At 28.8% G+C, this 18,625-nt stretch overlaps 1 protein-coding gene across 1 annotated transcript in view; it reads left to right on the plus strand.

The window, feature by feature from the left end:
* Window positions 1-18,625, plus strand: part of LOC142332465 (uncharacterized) — a 93,020-nt gene that overhangs the window by 53,403 nt on the left and 20,992 nt on the right. Inside the window, exons 21-24 of the mRNA XM_075378912.1 lie at window positions 10,242-10,277; window positions 11,492-11,611; window positions 14,221-14,410; window positions 16,966-17,078. Coding sequence (XP_075235027.1) covers window positions 10,242-10,277; window positions 11,492-11,611; window positions 14,221-14,410; window positions 16,966-17,078 — 459 coding nt within the window. The remainder of the gene's footprint in view (window positions 1-10,241; window positions 10,278-11,491; window positions 11,612-14,220; window positions 14,411-16,965; window positions 17,079-18,625) is intronic.

Below are 18,625 nucleotides of genomic sequence, written 5' to 3' on the forward strand. Positions count from 1 at the left end.
GTGAGCCCGATTTTGTTTTTGTTATCTTCAGACTGGATGAACTGATTATGAAATTTTGTCCAATGACTTATGGATATTTGTCATTAATGTCATTTAACCTGCTTTTAAAATAGATGAAAAACTGAATTTGGGAAACTCTTGTTACAATAAATTTCTTTTTCTAGATATTCTAACTTTGTGATATATATATATATATATATATATATAAAATGTGTCTCTTAAAATAAAATTGCTGACTTATTCTGTGTTTAATCATTTAAGATTAAAAAATGATGAAAAGTAGTGTATGAAATTTGTACTTTACATGTAACATTGAAAATATTTTTGTTTGTAAAATGCAAGACACCCAACATCAACCAACCATTCATAGCCAACAAATTCATTGATGTACCTTCAGATTTCATTACATTGCATTATAATATAATCATAAGAACATTTAATGTACTTATATTTTAATGTTTTCAGAAGATCTGAAGGGTATGATTGCTACTGTACTTGATTGTCCTCGATTCAAGTATATCTTCAAGTTTTTCGTTGAACCATATACTTAGCAAATGATTCATTGTAAATGAAAGGCTGGTACAAAGCTGCCTTTGTATATACACATACAGCAAGCAACCTTATTAAAAAAAAGAACACCCCTTCTTTTTTTCTTTCCCTCCCAACTAATGTGTTTGAAGGAAAGATTCTGTATAATTTTCTAAAAAAGTATGATTTAAATTGTAAATGATAATGTAATTTTAAAAAAGGTTTGAGTATGATCTCAACCATATCCTTGCTTAAAAATATTTTAGATGGCATAGAAAATCTAATTCTATAGGATTGCAAAGACATCAAAGTTGTTTGAGTTGATGAACTGCAAACCATTATCAAACAACTGTTTGAAGTTAAAAGGCAAAATTATGACCGGTTCAATTAATATCTGTTAACAGTGTCTAACAAATGTTGAAGTTAATTATAAAAATAATAAAAATCTGATAATTAACTATTTCTTTTAGCCACTGCTGTTAAATTTGTTGCTGAGGAGTAGTCTGGTTGTTTTCTGTATTTTTAAGAATGAAAAGTTCTACTGAATTTGTTATGCAGTACTTCATGTCATTTACTCTACCACTTCTAAAGGGATTATTGCCCCCACATCAGGAATCATATTTCTCCTATTTGAGCTTTCAAAAATCAGGAAGCATAAATTTTTATCCTTAATTAGTAAGGTCTTAATAAGATTTATTATGCAATCATTTAAATTAATGTGACTCGGAACCGGCATGAAAGCTCACTGTGTGTATGCACCTGTGTGTTTACATTTGCTTGTGTACACAGCTTTGTTGTTAAAAGATTTCTGTTATGATGATTCAGTGTATATTAATACTGTTTTGAAAAGTTTCTTGGCTTTATTTTAGATTGGAAAAAGTGGAATCTTTTACCTTCCAAAGGATCCCTCTACTACTACTGGCAGCACAAGTGATAATGATGAATTCATGTTGAATTTACCAGGTAATATGATTAAAAATTACTTCATAAATTTCTTCATAATGATCCATCTGTCATCAGATTTACAAATTTGTTGTATTAATATGTAATCTACCAATTTTGTTATTTCTTTATAAAACCACCAAAAATCTCTGTCCTCTTCCAGACGTCTTCATTTCAGATTTTATCAACCTAGGAAATTATCAGCATTTTCTTGTAAAACCACATTTCAAAGGTTGTTTTTCATTTTTACTTTTTCCTTTTACCTATATTTCACTACTATAAAATTACTAAACTCTACACTAATATTTTCAGTAATTTCTTTTTAATTAGATCTGTATATGATATTGGAGAGATTATTTCTGCACAAAAGATGTTCTTGCTGTGCCAATCTACTTTTGATGAATGTATTACTTTATTACCTACGTAAAAAAAAAAAGTTGAAATTTTTGGTATGTTGTTTTCACCAGTTTTAATACTTAATTCCTTATTATCCTCATTTCTGGTATATTTCATCATGTTTTTTTTTTTTACTTTAATTTATTTCAAGATTGGATTTCTTTCTCAATAATAAATACATACCATTCAGTATTTCTTCTAATTCTTATTTTGTTTTTGTGCCAAAAGTACAATTTCATCATCAAATCTATACATTTCTTTTTTTTGTGGTTATTCCAATTTGAACCCTGGTAGTTCTTATATTGCACAATTATTCCTATGCACAAGTTGAAAAACAACGGGATCAAACTGTACCCTTATCTCATTACTTTCTGAATCTATTACATATTGAATACTTTGTTTACTAAATCTATTTCTTATTTATATACAATGAAAAGAATGTGAATGGGTAACTAGCAAATGCAGTACATAATATGTACTGTAGAATAAGTATTCCATTTAAAGAAAGTAACTGTGTAAAAATTGAAGGCCTTTATGTTTTGACAACAAAAACCCTCTGAAGTACTAGAAATAGGAAATGGAGAAAATACAATGAACATCGGTTAGTAGAACCACTGGTTATTTGGAGCAGTTCTTTAAAAACCGATGTTATAATTCATGTAAAATTATTCTGGTTTAATGCTGCTTATAAATCTCATTAGATTTTATGTTTCTTTATCTTAGTTATAAATTAACACAATTTATTCATGATTTATGTCATTAAACATGGTTTAAATGCTTTAGGAATAGAGGTAACTTCTTAAACACTAGGAGAAAAGTTTTGTGTGTACCGGTCTGCACAGTATTCCTTCAAGTTGTGGGAGTGATGACAAAAAAAATCAAAAAAATTACTCAAAAACTGGATAAAGTTGAAGGTGAATCCTAAGTGATATGCATATCTATGCAAGTTGCAAAAAAATTCATTGATGACTTCAGCAGAAGTCTATGCAACAAGGTTGTGAAGGAAGCCTGCTAGCAGAACTGCACTTTATGCCAAGTTTGTAGAAATGATAGGGAGATGACAGACCAAAATATAAGAATTTTTCAAAAAGTTTATCAAAATGAAAGAACATATTTTTGTATTTTACTGCCAGTAAAAGGAAGTCATTGACCGTTTGCATCAACAATCAAGGTGCGCTGTACAATTTTTATTGCATTTAAAATGAGTGATGTTTACGATAAATTAATGAATATGAAATTTTGTGTAAAGTGGGAAAATCCTTTACAAAAATGTTTGTAATGTTACAAATATCTATTAAATGTGGATGAAGTTTTAAGTTACATTGTTATTTATTATTATTTCTGATTTACATTAGTTTATATAATTGATTTCTTTATGTAAAATATGTGATGAATTATTTTTCATGACTTGTTATTAGGTTCATCAGGAATGATGCCGACAATTACTGGTAAATCAGCAACTTTACCGCATTACATAGGTAGTGGTAGTGGAACGGGTAGTTCGATGAGGTATCACCACAATCGAAGTGTTAGCGAGAGTAAAGCTGATACGGTATTGACTATAAATGATATTAATTTAACACCTCAACAATCGCAATATTATTATGATGCATCAAGTGCTATTGATATAAATGATATCAGGTAAATGAATCGTTTTAATATGTTAATTTTATTGTATTTAGGTGAAATAGATATTCACAATTATTATTACCAGTACTTAATTGTTTAAAATTTTTTTTTTATTATGATTAAAGATAGCATTAAAGTACTTAAATTCTTTTTTTTTTATACTTTTCATTATTTTCACCGCATCTTAATAAGTTAGTTAAATCCGGTTTTTCAGTCGCATTTGTATGTAAGTGATGTAGGTACCATTCTGTTTTTCTACCGCTGCACTGGTTTTGTGCATGTATTTCTGTTTTCATTGACTAATGAAGGGCCAGCAAGTTAGGGATTTTTTTGCTGCATACAACTAGGGACTAATAAATTATAGTGCTGCTTGTTTCTGGATTTTCTGTAGATTTTTTATTATAATCTTTTGATTGTCCTTTTGATCTCAATATTTATAATCTGTTAATATTTGATTTAGAACTTCAAATATATAAAAAAAATGACTTCCTAATTTTTAATTCAATTTTCTGTTGCAGTGTGTTCTTAAAAGTAACCAAAAATTTATTATAATTTAAACCTTTGTACTTTCCCAGCGAATGTAGCCAGAATTGCTATATTAAAGGGAAAAATATGGTGATCATATCAGAAATGGGATATTTTTTTGCAGATCTAAACATTTTAGTGTCCAACTAGTTCATATACACTAAAATCCGTATTTATATTTATATGTATGTATGTGCATACATTATGTATGCACTCCTGTTGGCTTTATATCTTAGGATTAGCCAAACCAGTTTTTTTCAAATTTGACATAAATATTTCTGTATGTGGGGCATCGATCGTATTAATTTTTTTCCAAAATTATTTTAAGGGGATGGGGTATGTTCAAAAGCGTTTTAGAAAAAACTTTATTAAAACACATTTGTTACCTACAATGTATATATAAATACCAACAAAACTGGAATTATGTTTTTTTTTTTATTTTACTCTCTCCCTTCAGTTTAAATATTTTTTAGACATTTTTGAAAGTCTATACTTCATATAGAGTTATCAAAAAATGTTTACAATTTGTTTGAAATTATAGACTAGACCTGAAATGCTGAAAGATTTTTTGAAAATTCTCATTTTCTTATTTTAGTCTTTATTGAAGGGGGTGTTAGATTTAGAGAAAACTTTACTTAAGCAAATTTGTTAAACTTGACCTGCATATGAATATTATTAGAAAACGTTTTCTTAAAATTTAATCCTTACCTCTAAAAAAAAATACAGGTGATTCTAAATTGCAAGGAAATATCTCAGGAGGTGATTCTATAGCCAAATTTTAAGAAAAAAAGTTCATATAAACATAGGTCAGAAAACGGTTTGTTAGAAAGTTTCAGCTTGTAAAACATTTAGCCCTGCTTTCTGCTCCCTCTGTGAAATTAAACCTTACCAAAATTCTTGGGGTACAAATCAAGGGGTAAATTTGGTGCTTCCTTATAATTTTTGGTTTAAGAAATTGGATAAAATTGGTCGCAGACCTTTATCTCACTTAGGTTTTTTTAAAAAAAAACGTTTTGTCAGAAAATACTTTTTTTTAAGTTTGGAATAAAATAACTTTGTTAATCTACCAATTAACAAATAAAAATTCTAATTAACTTTTTATAGAATTTAATTCTAAGAAAATCATTGGAAATAATGTCTATTAAAATTAAACACAAATTTGAGAAGTTCAACTTTAATAAAAAATAAAATACACAAACTGGATCAGTAAAGTGATACGATCTTAAATAGAACAATTTTCATCAATATTTGAGCAACGAAATGAAAATGAAAACAAATAGAAAGCTCACCAGTAACAGAAAAAATGAATAAAAAACAGAATTTAAAAAAATAAAAATTACATACTTTTTGTTTTTTTTTCTAAAAATTATTAAATATCTAAATGGTTACTTGATAAAGGTGGAAACATTTCTTTGAAGCAGTTACTCAATGTGGCTGCCATTCTGTTCAATGCATAAATTATTATTCCTATTAGTAGCTTCAGCTTCTATTACATGATGTCAATATATACTATGTCTATTACTCAATGATACAATTCTTCTTGTGTACCAATACGAGCAGAATAGACTAATAACTTTATCCAATCCTAAAGGAAAAAGACCACTGGTGTAAGAATGGGAGGTAGAAGTGGCCGTTTTACTGGTTCATTTCGACCAATCAGTCGCTTACTAAATGTATTATTAAAATGATTCATCACATCACAACAGTAGTGAGCTGGTGTACCATAATTGAAAAATGAAATCTGTGCTCTATCTGCAAGTAGAATATCTTCTAAGAGTTCCATCAGATTTATTTGCAAAAAATGCAAGTACTGCTCGCCATTGAGGTGGCGGTAAGAAAAAAGGACCTATGAGATTATATGTGTACGCTTGTGTCGTGTTGTATGGAATAGGTATAGTTGTTGCTCCTATAACATTCGCCACTCACTTGATTGATAAACATGAAAGGGATGTGACAACCTTCTGGTGCTCAAAATGGGAAGTAGTTGTACCGCATTCAGTATTGCTTCTTCAGCATTGGCATTTCTCATAAAATGTTCATGACCAGCATCAAATTGTGGTTTAAACGTACCTGTTTCTTGAACTCACCTTTCCAAAGCCTCAATTTTTTACGATCCAGTATTCTTCAATCTGGATCATTTTCCTGGTATTCACAGCAAGTATTTTTATATACTTAAACTAAATTAACAACATGTCCATCAACTCTCCAACTGAAAACAAATTTGTGATATCACCCACTGTGAATGATTGATTGAACAGTAACGGCAGAAACACTGTTCAAATGAATATTCAGATACTGGACACTAAACTTAATTAACTGTTATTGCCAATGTATGAAAAAATAAAAATTTTTTATATGCTTTAGGATTTCTTTCAAATTTATTTTTATAATTTTTAGCCTTTGTATGTAAATTGTACATTAAAAAATCTTAAGAATTGTATATCGCATCAAAAAGTTATAAAAATTAGGTTTGTCTGTTTAAAAAAAAAGAGATTTGCAACTGTATTGGAAAAATGGTAGAGATATCAAATATGTCAGTAGGGTTTTTTCATACACTTAAAAATTGTAGAAAAGTTCCTTGTAATAAAGTTCCATTAAAGTTACTGGTAATATTTCCTTGTTTACAAGATCCCAATGGTGGCACTCATAAAACAATGCAACTGCACTGGAGTTACTTCAGATAAAATTATAAGTATTAGTATAGTTATTTCAAATAATTACAAATAAATTAATAAATAATAGCTCCAAAACTATCTTTTTTTGTTAATATTGTAACCAGATTATTGGTTTAGAAGCTTGAAACATATTGATTTAATTTTTTTTAAATATTTTTTCCTCTGTATGAAGAAATTGACAAAGCAGTTAAACACATAAAAGGAGATAAAAATTTAATAATAGTTGGAGATTGGAATGCAAGCATTGGGAAAGGCAAGGAAGGAAGTATTGTGGGTGAATAGGAACTGAGTAAAAGGAATGAAAGAGGGTACCGACTTATTGAGTTTTGCACAAAGTGTAATTTAATAATTGCCAACAAAATCATAATAGAAGAATATACACATAGAAAAAGCCTGGTGGACAAGATATCAGAAAGATTATATCATTGTTAAACAAAGATTTAGAAATCAGTTTGTCGACTGCAAAGCATATCCAGGAGCAGACATTGATAGCGACCATAATTTATTGATAATGAAATGTAGATTGGGGTTTAAAAACTTGAAGAAAAGGTCTCAGTTGATTTGGTGGAATTTAGAGAAGCATGAGGAAAAGGAGGTAAAGAAGATTTTTGAGGAGGACATCACAAGAGATATGAGTAAAAAAGATAAGGTAGAAAATATATAAGAAGAATGGAAGAATGTTAAAAAGGAAATTCTTAAATCGGCAGACGTCAACTTAGGCAGAACATAGAGAACTGGTAGAAAACCTTGGATATCAGAGGATATATTGCAGCTGATGGATGAACAACCCACCGGATTGGTCTAGTGGTGAACGCGTCTTCCCAAATCAGCTGATTTTGAGAGTTCCAGCATTCAAGTCCTAGTAAAGACAGTTACTTTTATACTGATTTGAATACTAGATCATGGATACCATTGTTCTTTGGTGGTTGGGTTTCAATTAACCACATATCTCAGGAATGGTAGAACTGAGCCTTTACAAGATTACACTCATACACATCATCCTCATTCGTCTTCTGAAGTAATACCTGAATGGTAGTTCCTGGAGGTTAAACAGGAAAAAGAAAAAAAAAGCTGATGGATGAACGTAGAAAGTATAAGAAAGCTAGTGATGAAGAAGGTAAAAGGAACTATCACAGTAAGAAATATTATAAACAGGAAGTGCAAGTTAGCTAAAGAAGGGTGATTTAAAAAGAGAGTTAAGAAGTGGAAAGAGAAATGATCATGATAAAATAGACTGAGCATGTAGGAAAGTTAGGAGAATTTTGTGGTACATAAATTAAAATCTAATAATAATGTGTTACATAAAGATGGTACACCGATTTATAATATGAAAGAAAAGGTCGATAGGTGGGTGGAATATATTGAAGAGTTGTTCAGAAGAAATCAATTAGAAACTGGTGTTATAAAGGAAAAAGAGGAAGTCAAAGAGGATGAAAAGGGAGATACAATACTGAGATCTGAATTTAATAGAGCATTAAAAGATTTGAATGGCAGAAAGGCTCCTGGAATAGATGGGATACCTGTCGAATTATTGCACAGTGCAGGTAAGAAAGTGGTAGATAGATTATATAAACTGGAGTGTAATATTTACAAAAAAAGGGGAAGTTCCGTCAGACTTCAAAAAGGGTGTTATTGTCAGGATACCAAAGAAATCAGGAGCAGATAAATGTGAAGAACACAGAACAATTAGCTTAACTTCTCATGCCTTAAAAATCTTAACTAGAATTGTGTACAGAAGAATTGAGAGGGGAGTGGAAGAAGTATTAGGAGAAGACCAATTTGGTTTCAGGAATAGTATAGGGACAAGGGAAGCAATTTTAGCACTCAGATTAATAGTAGAAGGAAGAGTAAAGAAAAACAAACCATTATACTTGGCATTTATAAACTTAGAAAATGAATTTGATAATGTAGACTGGAGTAAAATGTTCAGCATTTTAAAAAAATTAGGGTTAAAGTATAGAGATAGAAGAACAATTCCTAATATTTACAATGCAACAGTAATAAAAGAAGAACATAAGAAAGAAGCCATAATAAAAAAGGGTGTTTGACAAGGATATTCCCTATCTCCATTACTTTTTAATCTTTACATAGAATTAGCAGTTAATGATGTTAAAGAACAATTTAGATCCGGAGTAACAGTGAAAGGTGAAAAGATAAAGATGCTACAATTTTCTGTTGATATAGTAATTAGAAAGAGTAAAAAATATTTAGAAGAAGCAAAGAATGGCATGAATGAAGTCATATGTAAAAATTACCGCATGAAACAAACAGTAATGAAATTAGTAGAAAATAATGTAGATGTACCACTGAATATAAAAATAGGAAGAGAAAAAGTTATAGTGGTAGAAGAATTTTCTTATTTGGGAAGACGAATTATTAAAGATGGACAAAGCAGGAGCAATATAAAATGTTAAATAGCATAGGTAAAACAAGCTTTCAGTCAGAGAAAAATAATTTGCTTATATCCAAAATTAATTTAAATCTCAAGAAAACATTTTTGAAAGTATATGTTTGGAGCATTATATGGAAGAGAAACTTGGACGATTGGCGTACCTGAGAAGAAAATATTAGAAGCTTTTGAAATGTGGTGCCAAAGGAGAATGTTAAAAGTCAGATGGGTGGGACACCCAAAAGTTAGAAAGTGACAAATGAAGAAGTGTTGTGGCAAATTGATGAAAGAAGTATTTGGAAAAAATATAGTAAGGAAGAGACAGACTTATAGGCCATATATTAAGGCATTCTGAATAGTCACTTTGATAATGGAGGGGCAGGTCGATGGGAAAAATTTTGCAGGCATGCAACATTTGGAATATGTAAACAAATTGTTAGGAATGTAGGATATAGGGGGTATACTTAAATGAAATGACTGGCACTAGATAGGGAATCTTGGAGAGCTGCATCAAACCAGTCAAATGACTGAAGACAAAAAAATAAAAAACTATTCCTCACATTTTAGTACTAAATTAACTATTTGATAATTTATTTTCTTCAATTAGAAGAAAAAAATATAAAAATATTTATCTTAGTTGTACACAACAATCTTTCTTAGTAATTTGATTGTTATTATTCTATATAATATTATACCATTTTTGTATTTACTTTTAATCTACCAAAACATTTATAAAGTAGAAGTCTTATTATCTAAAAGAAAATTATATTATTTAACACAGTATTGTTTAACTTATCTGGTTTATGAGAACTGATGTAAATGTAGCATTAACTTCCAGAATATTATCTATACGTCATCCCTTTTATTTCCCATGATTGTACATTTTGAGATGTTCCATTGTTATGGAATCATCAGGATGTAAAAAGATTCAATTTCTTATCTTGCACAGCAAAATCTTATTTTCCCTTTAGAATTCAAGATGTTTATTTATTATTGACTGACAGTTTATGATTTCATTAAAAACATTCATTTGTGTATATTTCCTTTAGGGCAGTAGGAGATGTAACCCGAAAAAGTCGATCAGATAGTTGTTCAACCGGCAGTAGTAGCGGTGGTATTTCTAATATAAGTGGTGTTAGTTTAAATGATTCATCAAGCATATCTGCTGGTAAACATCATAATTCAGTTATCAGGTCAGTTGCATTTATTTTTTTGTGACTTTTTCATTTGTAATACTTAATTTTTATAAAATTTTGAAAATATTCTTATTGAAAATTAAATTAAAAGCAGTTTCATTGTAAATATTAATTATTGGACAATAAACAGTTTGAATTTAAAAATATCTTAAATTGTTATTTTCAATATTATATATTATATTTGCAAAATGTTATATATAAAGAATGATATTCCCTTAATTTTAATTTTAATCCATTTTAACTATTTCAAAACATGCTAAAAAGTAGTCTTTCAGAATTGTAATTAGACTTTTCTAAAGTTTTTCTGAAACAACTGAAAAGCACGAAAAGTTTTTAGTTTTGTTTGTGTTACGCGTATTTAGATTCGGCAGCTTTTATTGTTAATATGTTTTACATCCATAATAATCAACAGGAGATATATTATGTAGTAGAAATATCATTTATATTTATTTTGATTCCTAAAATATTACTTCTGAATTTATAAGGTAACATTTTGTTTGCATCCATATCTGTATTTTATGTTTATGATTTGAAAATTAAAAGTATAAACTAATCAATAAAAATCACATTTATTATGATAATTCTTAAAATTTATTGTTATAATGATTTTGAAAATTACTCTCTCTACTCCTCCCCCCCAAAAAAACCCATAAAATTACACACACTGTTTACACATATTGTTAGAACAACCCTAAGTCATGATTTAATAACAAATTTTATCTAATTTATTTTTTTATGATAAATATAGAAAAAGTCAATATGTATTAAAAAACAGAATGCTTTCAAATTTTATAAATTACCTTAAATTTATATTTATTTAAATAAATTTAAGTGTAAAAATAAGCTATCATTTAGTAAAAATAGATTGTGAGTTGTGAGGAAAACATATTACTACAGCAGCAAAGTTTGCCAGTAGTGGCGAAAAGGTTAAATAGAATTGTTATTAATTCTGTAGAGAAAAATTTTTATTTTGTACTGAAATAAGCAAAAAAATGATCATATATTAAAAATTTGGTTACGTATTGATTTTTAGTGTTTAATTATTGAAATTAAGCAGGTTTTAATTTATTCACTTCTTTTATTGCTTGCTATAAATAGAGAGTAAACTTAGTTGGGTTATAATTTATTGTTTGTAGGTATTTATATATTTACATTTGTAATTGAAGAAAAAATTATACGTTTATTTGTTTTATTTTGTATGTTTGTTTTAGTGATAAGAGTTCAGACATTGAGCCCCATACCAAGTGCTGGCTCATTATCAACAGTGAAATCATCTGGCCATGGACAAGTTCGCAAATCTAGTTTTACTGCTAATGTATCAAAAAGAAAAAGTAAGTATTTAATTTGATTTATTTAACCTATAAATTAAGTTACTAAGAATTATATTACGTATTGTAGTAAGTTTAATTTTACGTTATCCTAACTTAATTATCACATCTTTTATTTAATTTTTTGATCTAAGTTAATATTGAGGATTATACACTTTTCCCCTGTCAACTGTTTAAATCCTAAATATGTTTTATGAATCTATCAGAAATGATTATCGTTGTTTTCTGAAATTCAAAGATTGCACCAGCAAAAAACTAGTGTACAGGGTTGGTGGCTGCAACTTATAGCTGGCAAGTAAGCATGCTTATTTTTATCATTATATTTTCCTTTATAGTGTGATTTTTTCTGGACATAACTACTTTTGGCCAAATAATCCATATGAAATTTGTGAACTGGTAGTTACTGATGATCAGATCACAACAAAACATAGGTCTCTAATACTGGTAACCACAACATCAAACAGTAAATTGAATATCAGTGCTTTCAATCGTAATTTTATTAAGAATTACAACTGTCATAGGATGTCAGTTCTGCAAGTATCATTGCAAAGTATAGACTGAAGTCAATTTCTGGACTTCTCTATTAGAATTATCCTGCTCCTTCTAACATCATTAGGTGAAAAGAAAACTGAAATCGCCTTAGGAAATTCATCTGGTTGCACAGGTAATTTCAAAATGCATGCATGTTCATATTAATCCAAATAAATTGATTTTTAATGATCACATATAAATATGATCTTGTAAGATATCAGTTTGTCATGTAGTACCTTAACTCACATCAACATGGCATCGGTCATATAACCTCTCTACCAAACTAACAGTCTGTTAGTCTGACTTTTACATAACAATCCTTATCCTCTCTACCACATATCAGTAACCATTCACTACTTAAAATATTAACCTGTTAATAAAAAATTTGCCCAAATAGCCCTAAGCTGCCCTACTAAATGTTTCTACTATTAAAATTTATTTTAGTTATGAGTTAGTGCATCTGAAGTTTTATAGATTTTACTTTTAGTTTATTTTGTATTATTGTTTTGTTATAAAGTTTGTTTCTGCAAAGTAATGAAACAGTATATTTACATATGGCAGTTTTAATTAAAAGCTATTCATGTGGCTGCAGAAAAAATGATTAGGGAAGCAATGCTTCATATATTAAGCAGAAAAGTTAACAAAAGCTGAAACTTCTATATATCATAAATCATTTAAGGTATCTAAACATAGAAGGTAATCATATTAAAACATTAATGAATTTGTTATATTTTTGAATAAAGGTGACTTTCGTATATTTTTATATCAAATGATTTAGATTTTAGCATGAGTATTGATGTACAATACCATATTATACATGAATATGAATATTATTGTAACTATCCTTTATATCACTCTACTGATTTATGTAGATAAAATGATAACTTTTGCAGATTTATAGTTTATTTTAAAAGAAAAAATGATACCATTAGCTGGAAATTCTGATTAAAAGTCAATCTGCATTAAAAGTGTTTATAAGACTCTTTTTATCATTTAACTTTTCTTAAAATTATAAAAAAAAGTCAGGCTGAAGATATTACTTAATGGTGACAATAATACAAGTAAAAAACTTTTTAGCATATAAGTTAAAAAAAAAACACAAGAAACTCGCATGATACCATAAGAAGACATTATCACTATGGCTAATCAAGATCAAAATTTTCAACAGAAAAATCATGAAAGGAGATATTTTTTGTACAATCCACACTCTAAAATACTTTTTGTCAGAATAGAAATTAATATCATCTAGAGATTCATAGTAATTTCTTTTAAAAAGGTGTAAAGGAAAAGTTATATTGCAATTTTTTTTTATTTACATTGATATTTTTCACTATAGATTTAATTATGATGGGCTGACAGTGAACAAGAAAATATATGTCTTTATCACTCATCATTTACAGTATAAAGTGAGAAGGAAGGAGTCCTGAAAACTGGGAAACAAATAATTGGGATTCTTTTGCTTGATGCATTGGCTCATTGATCAAAGAGTACCTGGCATGACACAGTGTAACAATTCTAGAGCATCCACCATTCTCTTTTGAGTTGGACCAGTTGACTTTTACTCATTTCTTCAGTTGAAAAACTCTCTGAAGGGGAAAGTTATTAGAATGCCAGTGACTTGATGGCCAAATGCAATGAAGATGAGAATGCTGTCTCAAAATGGGTTCCAGGCATGTTTTCAAAAACTTTATAGATGTTGATCAAAGTGTGTAGCTGCCAAAGAAATAACTCTTTTGAAGGAAGTTTAGTCTAAAATATTTTAATGTAAACAGTTTTTGAAAAATAAACAAATTTTGGAAACTTTTTAAACCTACCGTATATATTTTCAATAAAAGTAAATGTAGTTTGATTTTGTTAATGAAAATTAAGGATTAAAATGTTTAAAAATTGTAAGAATTCGTATTGAATAGTTCACTTTTTTTTTATTACTCTTATCAATTATTTTTTATGTTTGTAAAATATTGTGGTCCTAAAGGAAATATTAAATTAAAACCAGTGGCATGCTAACTGTTTATGGTTTTAAAAATTATTTTCCCTTTTTAATATGTAAATATTTGAATTTATAGAAGTATTTTTGTCAGGTAATTCTCGGCTAAGTCACCAGGATGCATTGGGTTACGCTACTCTGAGAATACTTCATAGAGGTCGTAGACCATTACCTGCTACAGTACCAGCATTATCTCCCCTTTCTCCTATTGAATTAATTGCTTTTCAGGATCTTCGACAAATGTCTCCTTTAGTACGCCCTAGACATTCTGTTAATAAGCCACTGTGAGTATTTTTAAAAATAATTCATTCTTTGTGTGTGTGTGTGTGTGTGTGTGTGTGTGTGTGTGTGTGTGTGTGTGTGTGTGTGTGTGTGTGTGTGTGTGTGTGTGTGTGTGTGTGTGTGTGTGTGTGTGTGTGTGTGTGTGTGTGTGTGTGTGTGTGTGTGTGTGTGTGTGTGTGTGTGTGTGTGTGTGTGTGTGTGTGTCTTCTTGATTTGGACTCAAATATTCACAAAATTTTATTTTAATTTAGATATACAATGTGATATAAATTTTTTTTTATTACAGCAAATATATCGTGTCCAGGTGATAACACGAAAGCATTTTTTGCCCACAAAAAAACTACCAAAAAAAATTCTGAAACCTCAATTCACATAACCTAAACCGAATGGACAAATTATTATATATGTATTAATTGAAGAGTAGTCTGCACTATTATCATTTAAAATGGTTCTGCAAGGTAAAAAACTTATGGTATTTTTCTTCCAGATGAAATAAGCACATCTATCTATTACATTTGAACTGCTTATTTATTTTTATTTTTTAATTAGTAAAACGAAAGTTTATGGTAGAAATATAAGAGGCATAATGTGGAATTGTGAATTTATAACGACAGTAATTTAATGAATCCCAAACTGGTTCTTATTGTTTGCCTTTTCTATTATTTTGTTATATAAATATTTGGTTGCATGATAACCCCTAAAGAACCAAACATTACGTTAACAGAGACAATTTGGAATAAAAAAGGTAAGCAGTACTAAACAATGAAACTATAGTGATCTTAGCAGAAACATTAATATGAATTATTATCTTAACAACTATATTAGTTTTTAATGGATACAAGAACTACATATAAACTACAAACAAATACTCCTAAAAGATTTATACTAATCTAATGTAATTAAAAGTGCATTTGTGTGTATAATGTTTAATTCTATAATTTAGACTTGTGAATTTTAATTAGTTAATTACCTATTTAATGTATTTTTAGAGCATTACAGTTTTCTTAATTAATAAGTTATGTTTAAGAGAAAAAAAATTCTCTCCCTGTATTTATGAATTTACACTCTAATCTACAGTCTTATAAGTTTTTTTTTAAATCCAGCTGAACGTATACCAAAGCAATACGAAAACATTCCTGTAAAAGCAATTTGTAGAGGATTCTTATAGTAATTGTTAATTACTCTAATTATTAATTTAAAAACAATTTTAACTTGTATAAAAGATAAATATTTATGATGTTATTTAATATAAGAATATGATTGTAATGGGTATAAAACAGATGTGTGATAATATGTAATGTAATAATTATTGTAAAAAAGACAAGTTCTCATTCTGAATAAGTGTACTGAATTCATTAAGACTATAGAATCGATTATGAACATGAAGATAGAATTGAATATGTGCTCAGCCACAAAACAGTAATATTGTATTATTATATGACACTCTAATCTACAGTCTTATAAGTCTTTTTTTTTAAATCCAGCTGAACGTATACCAAAGCAATACGAAAACATTCCTGTAAAAGCAATTTGTAGAGGATTCTTATAGTAATTGTTAATTACTCTAATTATTAATTTAAAAACAATTTTAACTTGTATAAAAGATAAATATTTATGAAGTTATTTAATATAAGAATATGATTGTAATGGGTATAAAACAGATGTGTGATAATATGTAATGTAATAATTATTGTAAAAAAGACAAGTTCTCATTCTGAATAAGTGTACTGAATTCATTAAGACTATAGAATCGATTATGAACATGAAAATAGAATTGAATATGTGCTCAGCCACAAAACAGTAATATTGTATTATTATATGAATCCAAATTATGTAACATTAAATACAGAAATGTTTTATACACAATTAAGGTGTCTGTGCCAAAATAAAGATCGCTTATTTTTTTAACGTAATCTCTTTTCAAGTTTATTGATACTAAAGTTTTTCAATTCCACCATTTTAATGTGGCTTATGTAAGTTTTCTGAATATGCTAATGATTTGGCAATAACTTCATTTCTTGTAGCTCTTTTCAGGTAGTAAATTCTTTATTTTTGGGAACAGATAATAGTTCAAAGGTGCTAGGTCTGACAAATAGGAAAAATCACAAGAATTTTGTTACAAAATCAATTTTGCTATTGCAGTCACGGAAGAGTGAGCTGGAGCATTACCTTGGTAAAAAATAATTTTCCTTTTTGTCAAATTTTATCATTTTTTTCTTTATTTTCTTATTTAGATAGTTCAGCAAAGGATGGATAATATTGTCCAGTCATCATTTTACTCTCTACCAGACAATTTCTCTCTTTTTCTGTTTACCTGTTTCTTTCTCTCTTTCTGTGTTTTTCTCTTGTTCAATTAAGATCAAGTCATGAGCAATCGTTAAGGTAATGGATATCATGTTTCCTGCTGGTGGAACAGCTTCCATCTTCTTTGGAGTAAGTTCCTTGACTGTAACAACTCATTGTATTGGCTGTTCTTTGGTTTTAGGGTTCCATTTAAAATATGATGCATCTATTTATTTATATGTCTGTTTTTTTAGTTATCTCATGTATTTTCAAGTTTTTATCCTCCATCTCCATTTCAGTTGTTTCTGCAGTTGCAACCACAACAGGTTGTTGATATTTACCTTCATTTGTGCTCATATCAGCTTTCCAATAATAACCAAACTACTTGTAAAATGTTTCCTAATCAACTAATCATTGAGCTGACTCGCCATAATTATTATTATTATTATTATATTATCCAGATTGGCTTATTTTCTGTGATGTTTTGCCTTTCAAAAAGTAATGTTTGGTCACTGCACAAAACTCTTTTTTACCCATTTTTCCCTAATCTCTGTATTTGATTAGCTTAAACAGCTACTAACAACAGCATATAATGAACGTATCCTATGGAAACTTGATGTGCCCCTAATAGAGATGGGGGAAACTAATGACCTCAACAATATATTAAGAGGGTGCTCTTAATCTATTGTTGATTGTTAATATATTAAGAGGGTGCTCTTAATATATTGTTGAGGTCAGGCAATGTTAAGATCTCTTTACTTGTCAAACATCCCTTGTATATGTATTCCATATCAAAGCAGCCATAGTTGTATCATTTGTCCATCAGGTCTACCGACTCCAGGTAAATAATTATGTATAAATAGCTTTTTCTCTGTTTTATTAATGAAATGTATAGCAATCATTCTGTTGCGGCATACACATTCAGCCATGTTAAAATCAAAAGGTACTCTACCAACTTTTCCAGGGATCTTTTACTAAATAGAAAACATTGCATGGAATGAATGCTTACTGCATTTTACTTGACTATTATTGTTAAAGTAATGGTTATATCTACATTAAGTATGAGATGTGAACAGAGTGTATTCTTTTAGGGTATGAATGTATAAGATTTCAAAAGCTCATATCACTTCGTCTGGAAAAATAGCTGTAAGATATTCCATAGCAGAGTTATGGCAGTACTAGTTGTTGACGCATTTTGTAATCATCAGAGGCAATACAGGATTCCTGAAAGAAAGCCCAAAGTGCTCAGCTGCAAAGGACATAACCTGGCCATTTGCAATTTCTGAAGCAGCCGATATCACTTTTCCACTGTGGTTTCTGTGTTACATTTTCCTTACAAAGTTGGACTTCATTGTTGAGAAAACAAATGTCTTTTATTTCTTAGATTGTTAGTACTGTTGACATCTTTTACATTTGGAATTATGTTTTCTTTATAAATGATGTTCCTGAAAAATTTACCTTTTCTTGACTTGCTCTCTCTGGTAATTAAATCATTCATTTTATCAGGAAGCAAATGAATATTCTGATTAATTCAAATTCTTAGAAATTTTATAACATTGATATCCAAATTTGAAATTGTGCCAAAATTCCAGTTTATACTTGAATGACCTTCATTACCCAGAAACGAACTCTAAAAAAGTTCTTTAAAATATTTTTGACAAAAGTCATTTAACTTTTCATATGTTTAAGTTATTATCTACCAAAATATTTTGCTAAAGGAATAGAACATTAATTTGAAATGAAAAAAAAAATATATTAACTGGAGTAAGTCAGAGGACAATAAATAGTACTTGCTTGTTATTGTACTGCTACTTTTTTTCACTTCTTTTGATGCAACTTCTTCAGATTTCATGAGAAAATGATTAGTAACATTTATTTACAGTAGAAAGAGTACATTTTTTAATGAAAAATAAAAATTACAAACACTTCAGATT

The sequence above is a fragment of the Lycorma delicatula genome, chromosome 11 (genome assembly GCF_047948215.1).
Source record: "Lycorma delicatula isolate Av1 chromosome 11, ASM4794821v1, whole genome shotgun sequence".
Classification (NCBI taxonomy): Eukaryota; Metazoa; Arthropoda; class Insecta; order Hemiptera; family Fulgoridae; genus Lycorma; species Lycorma delicatula.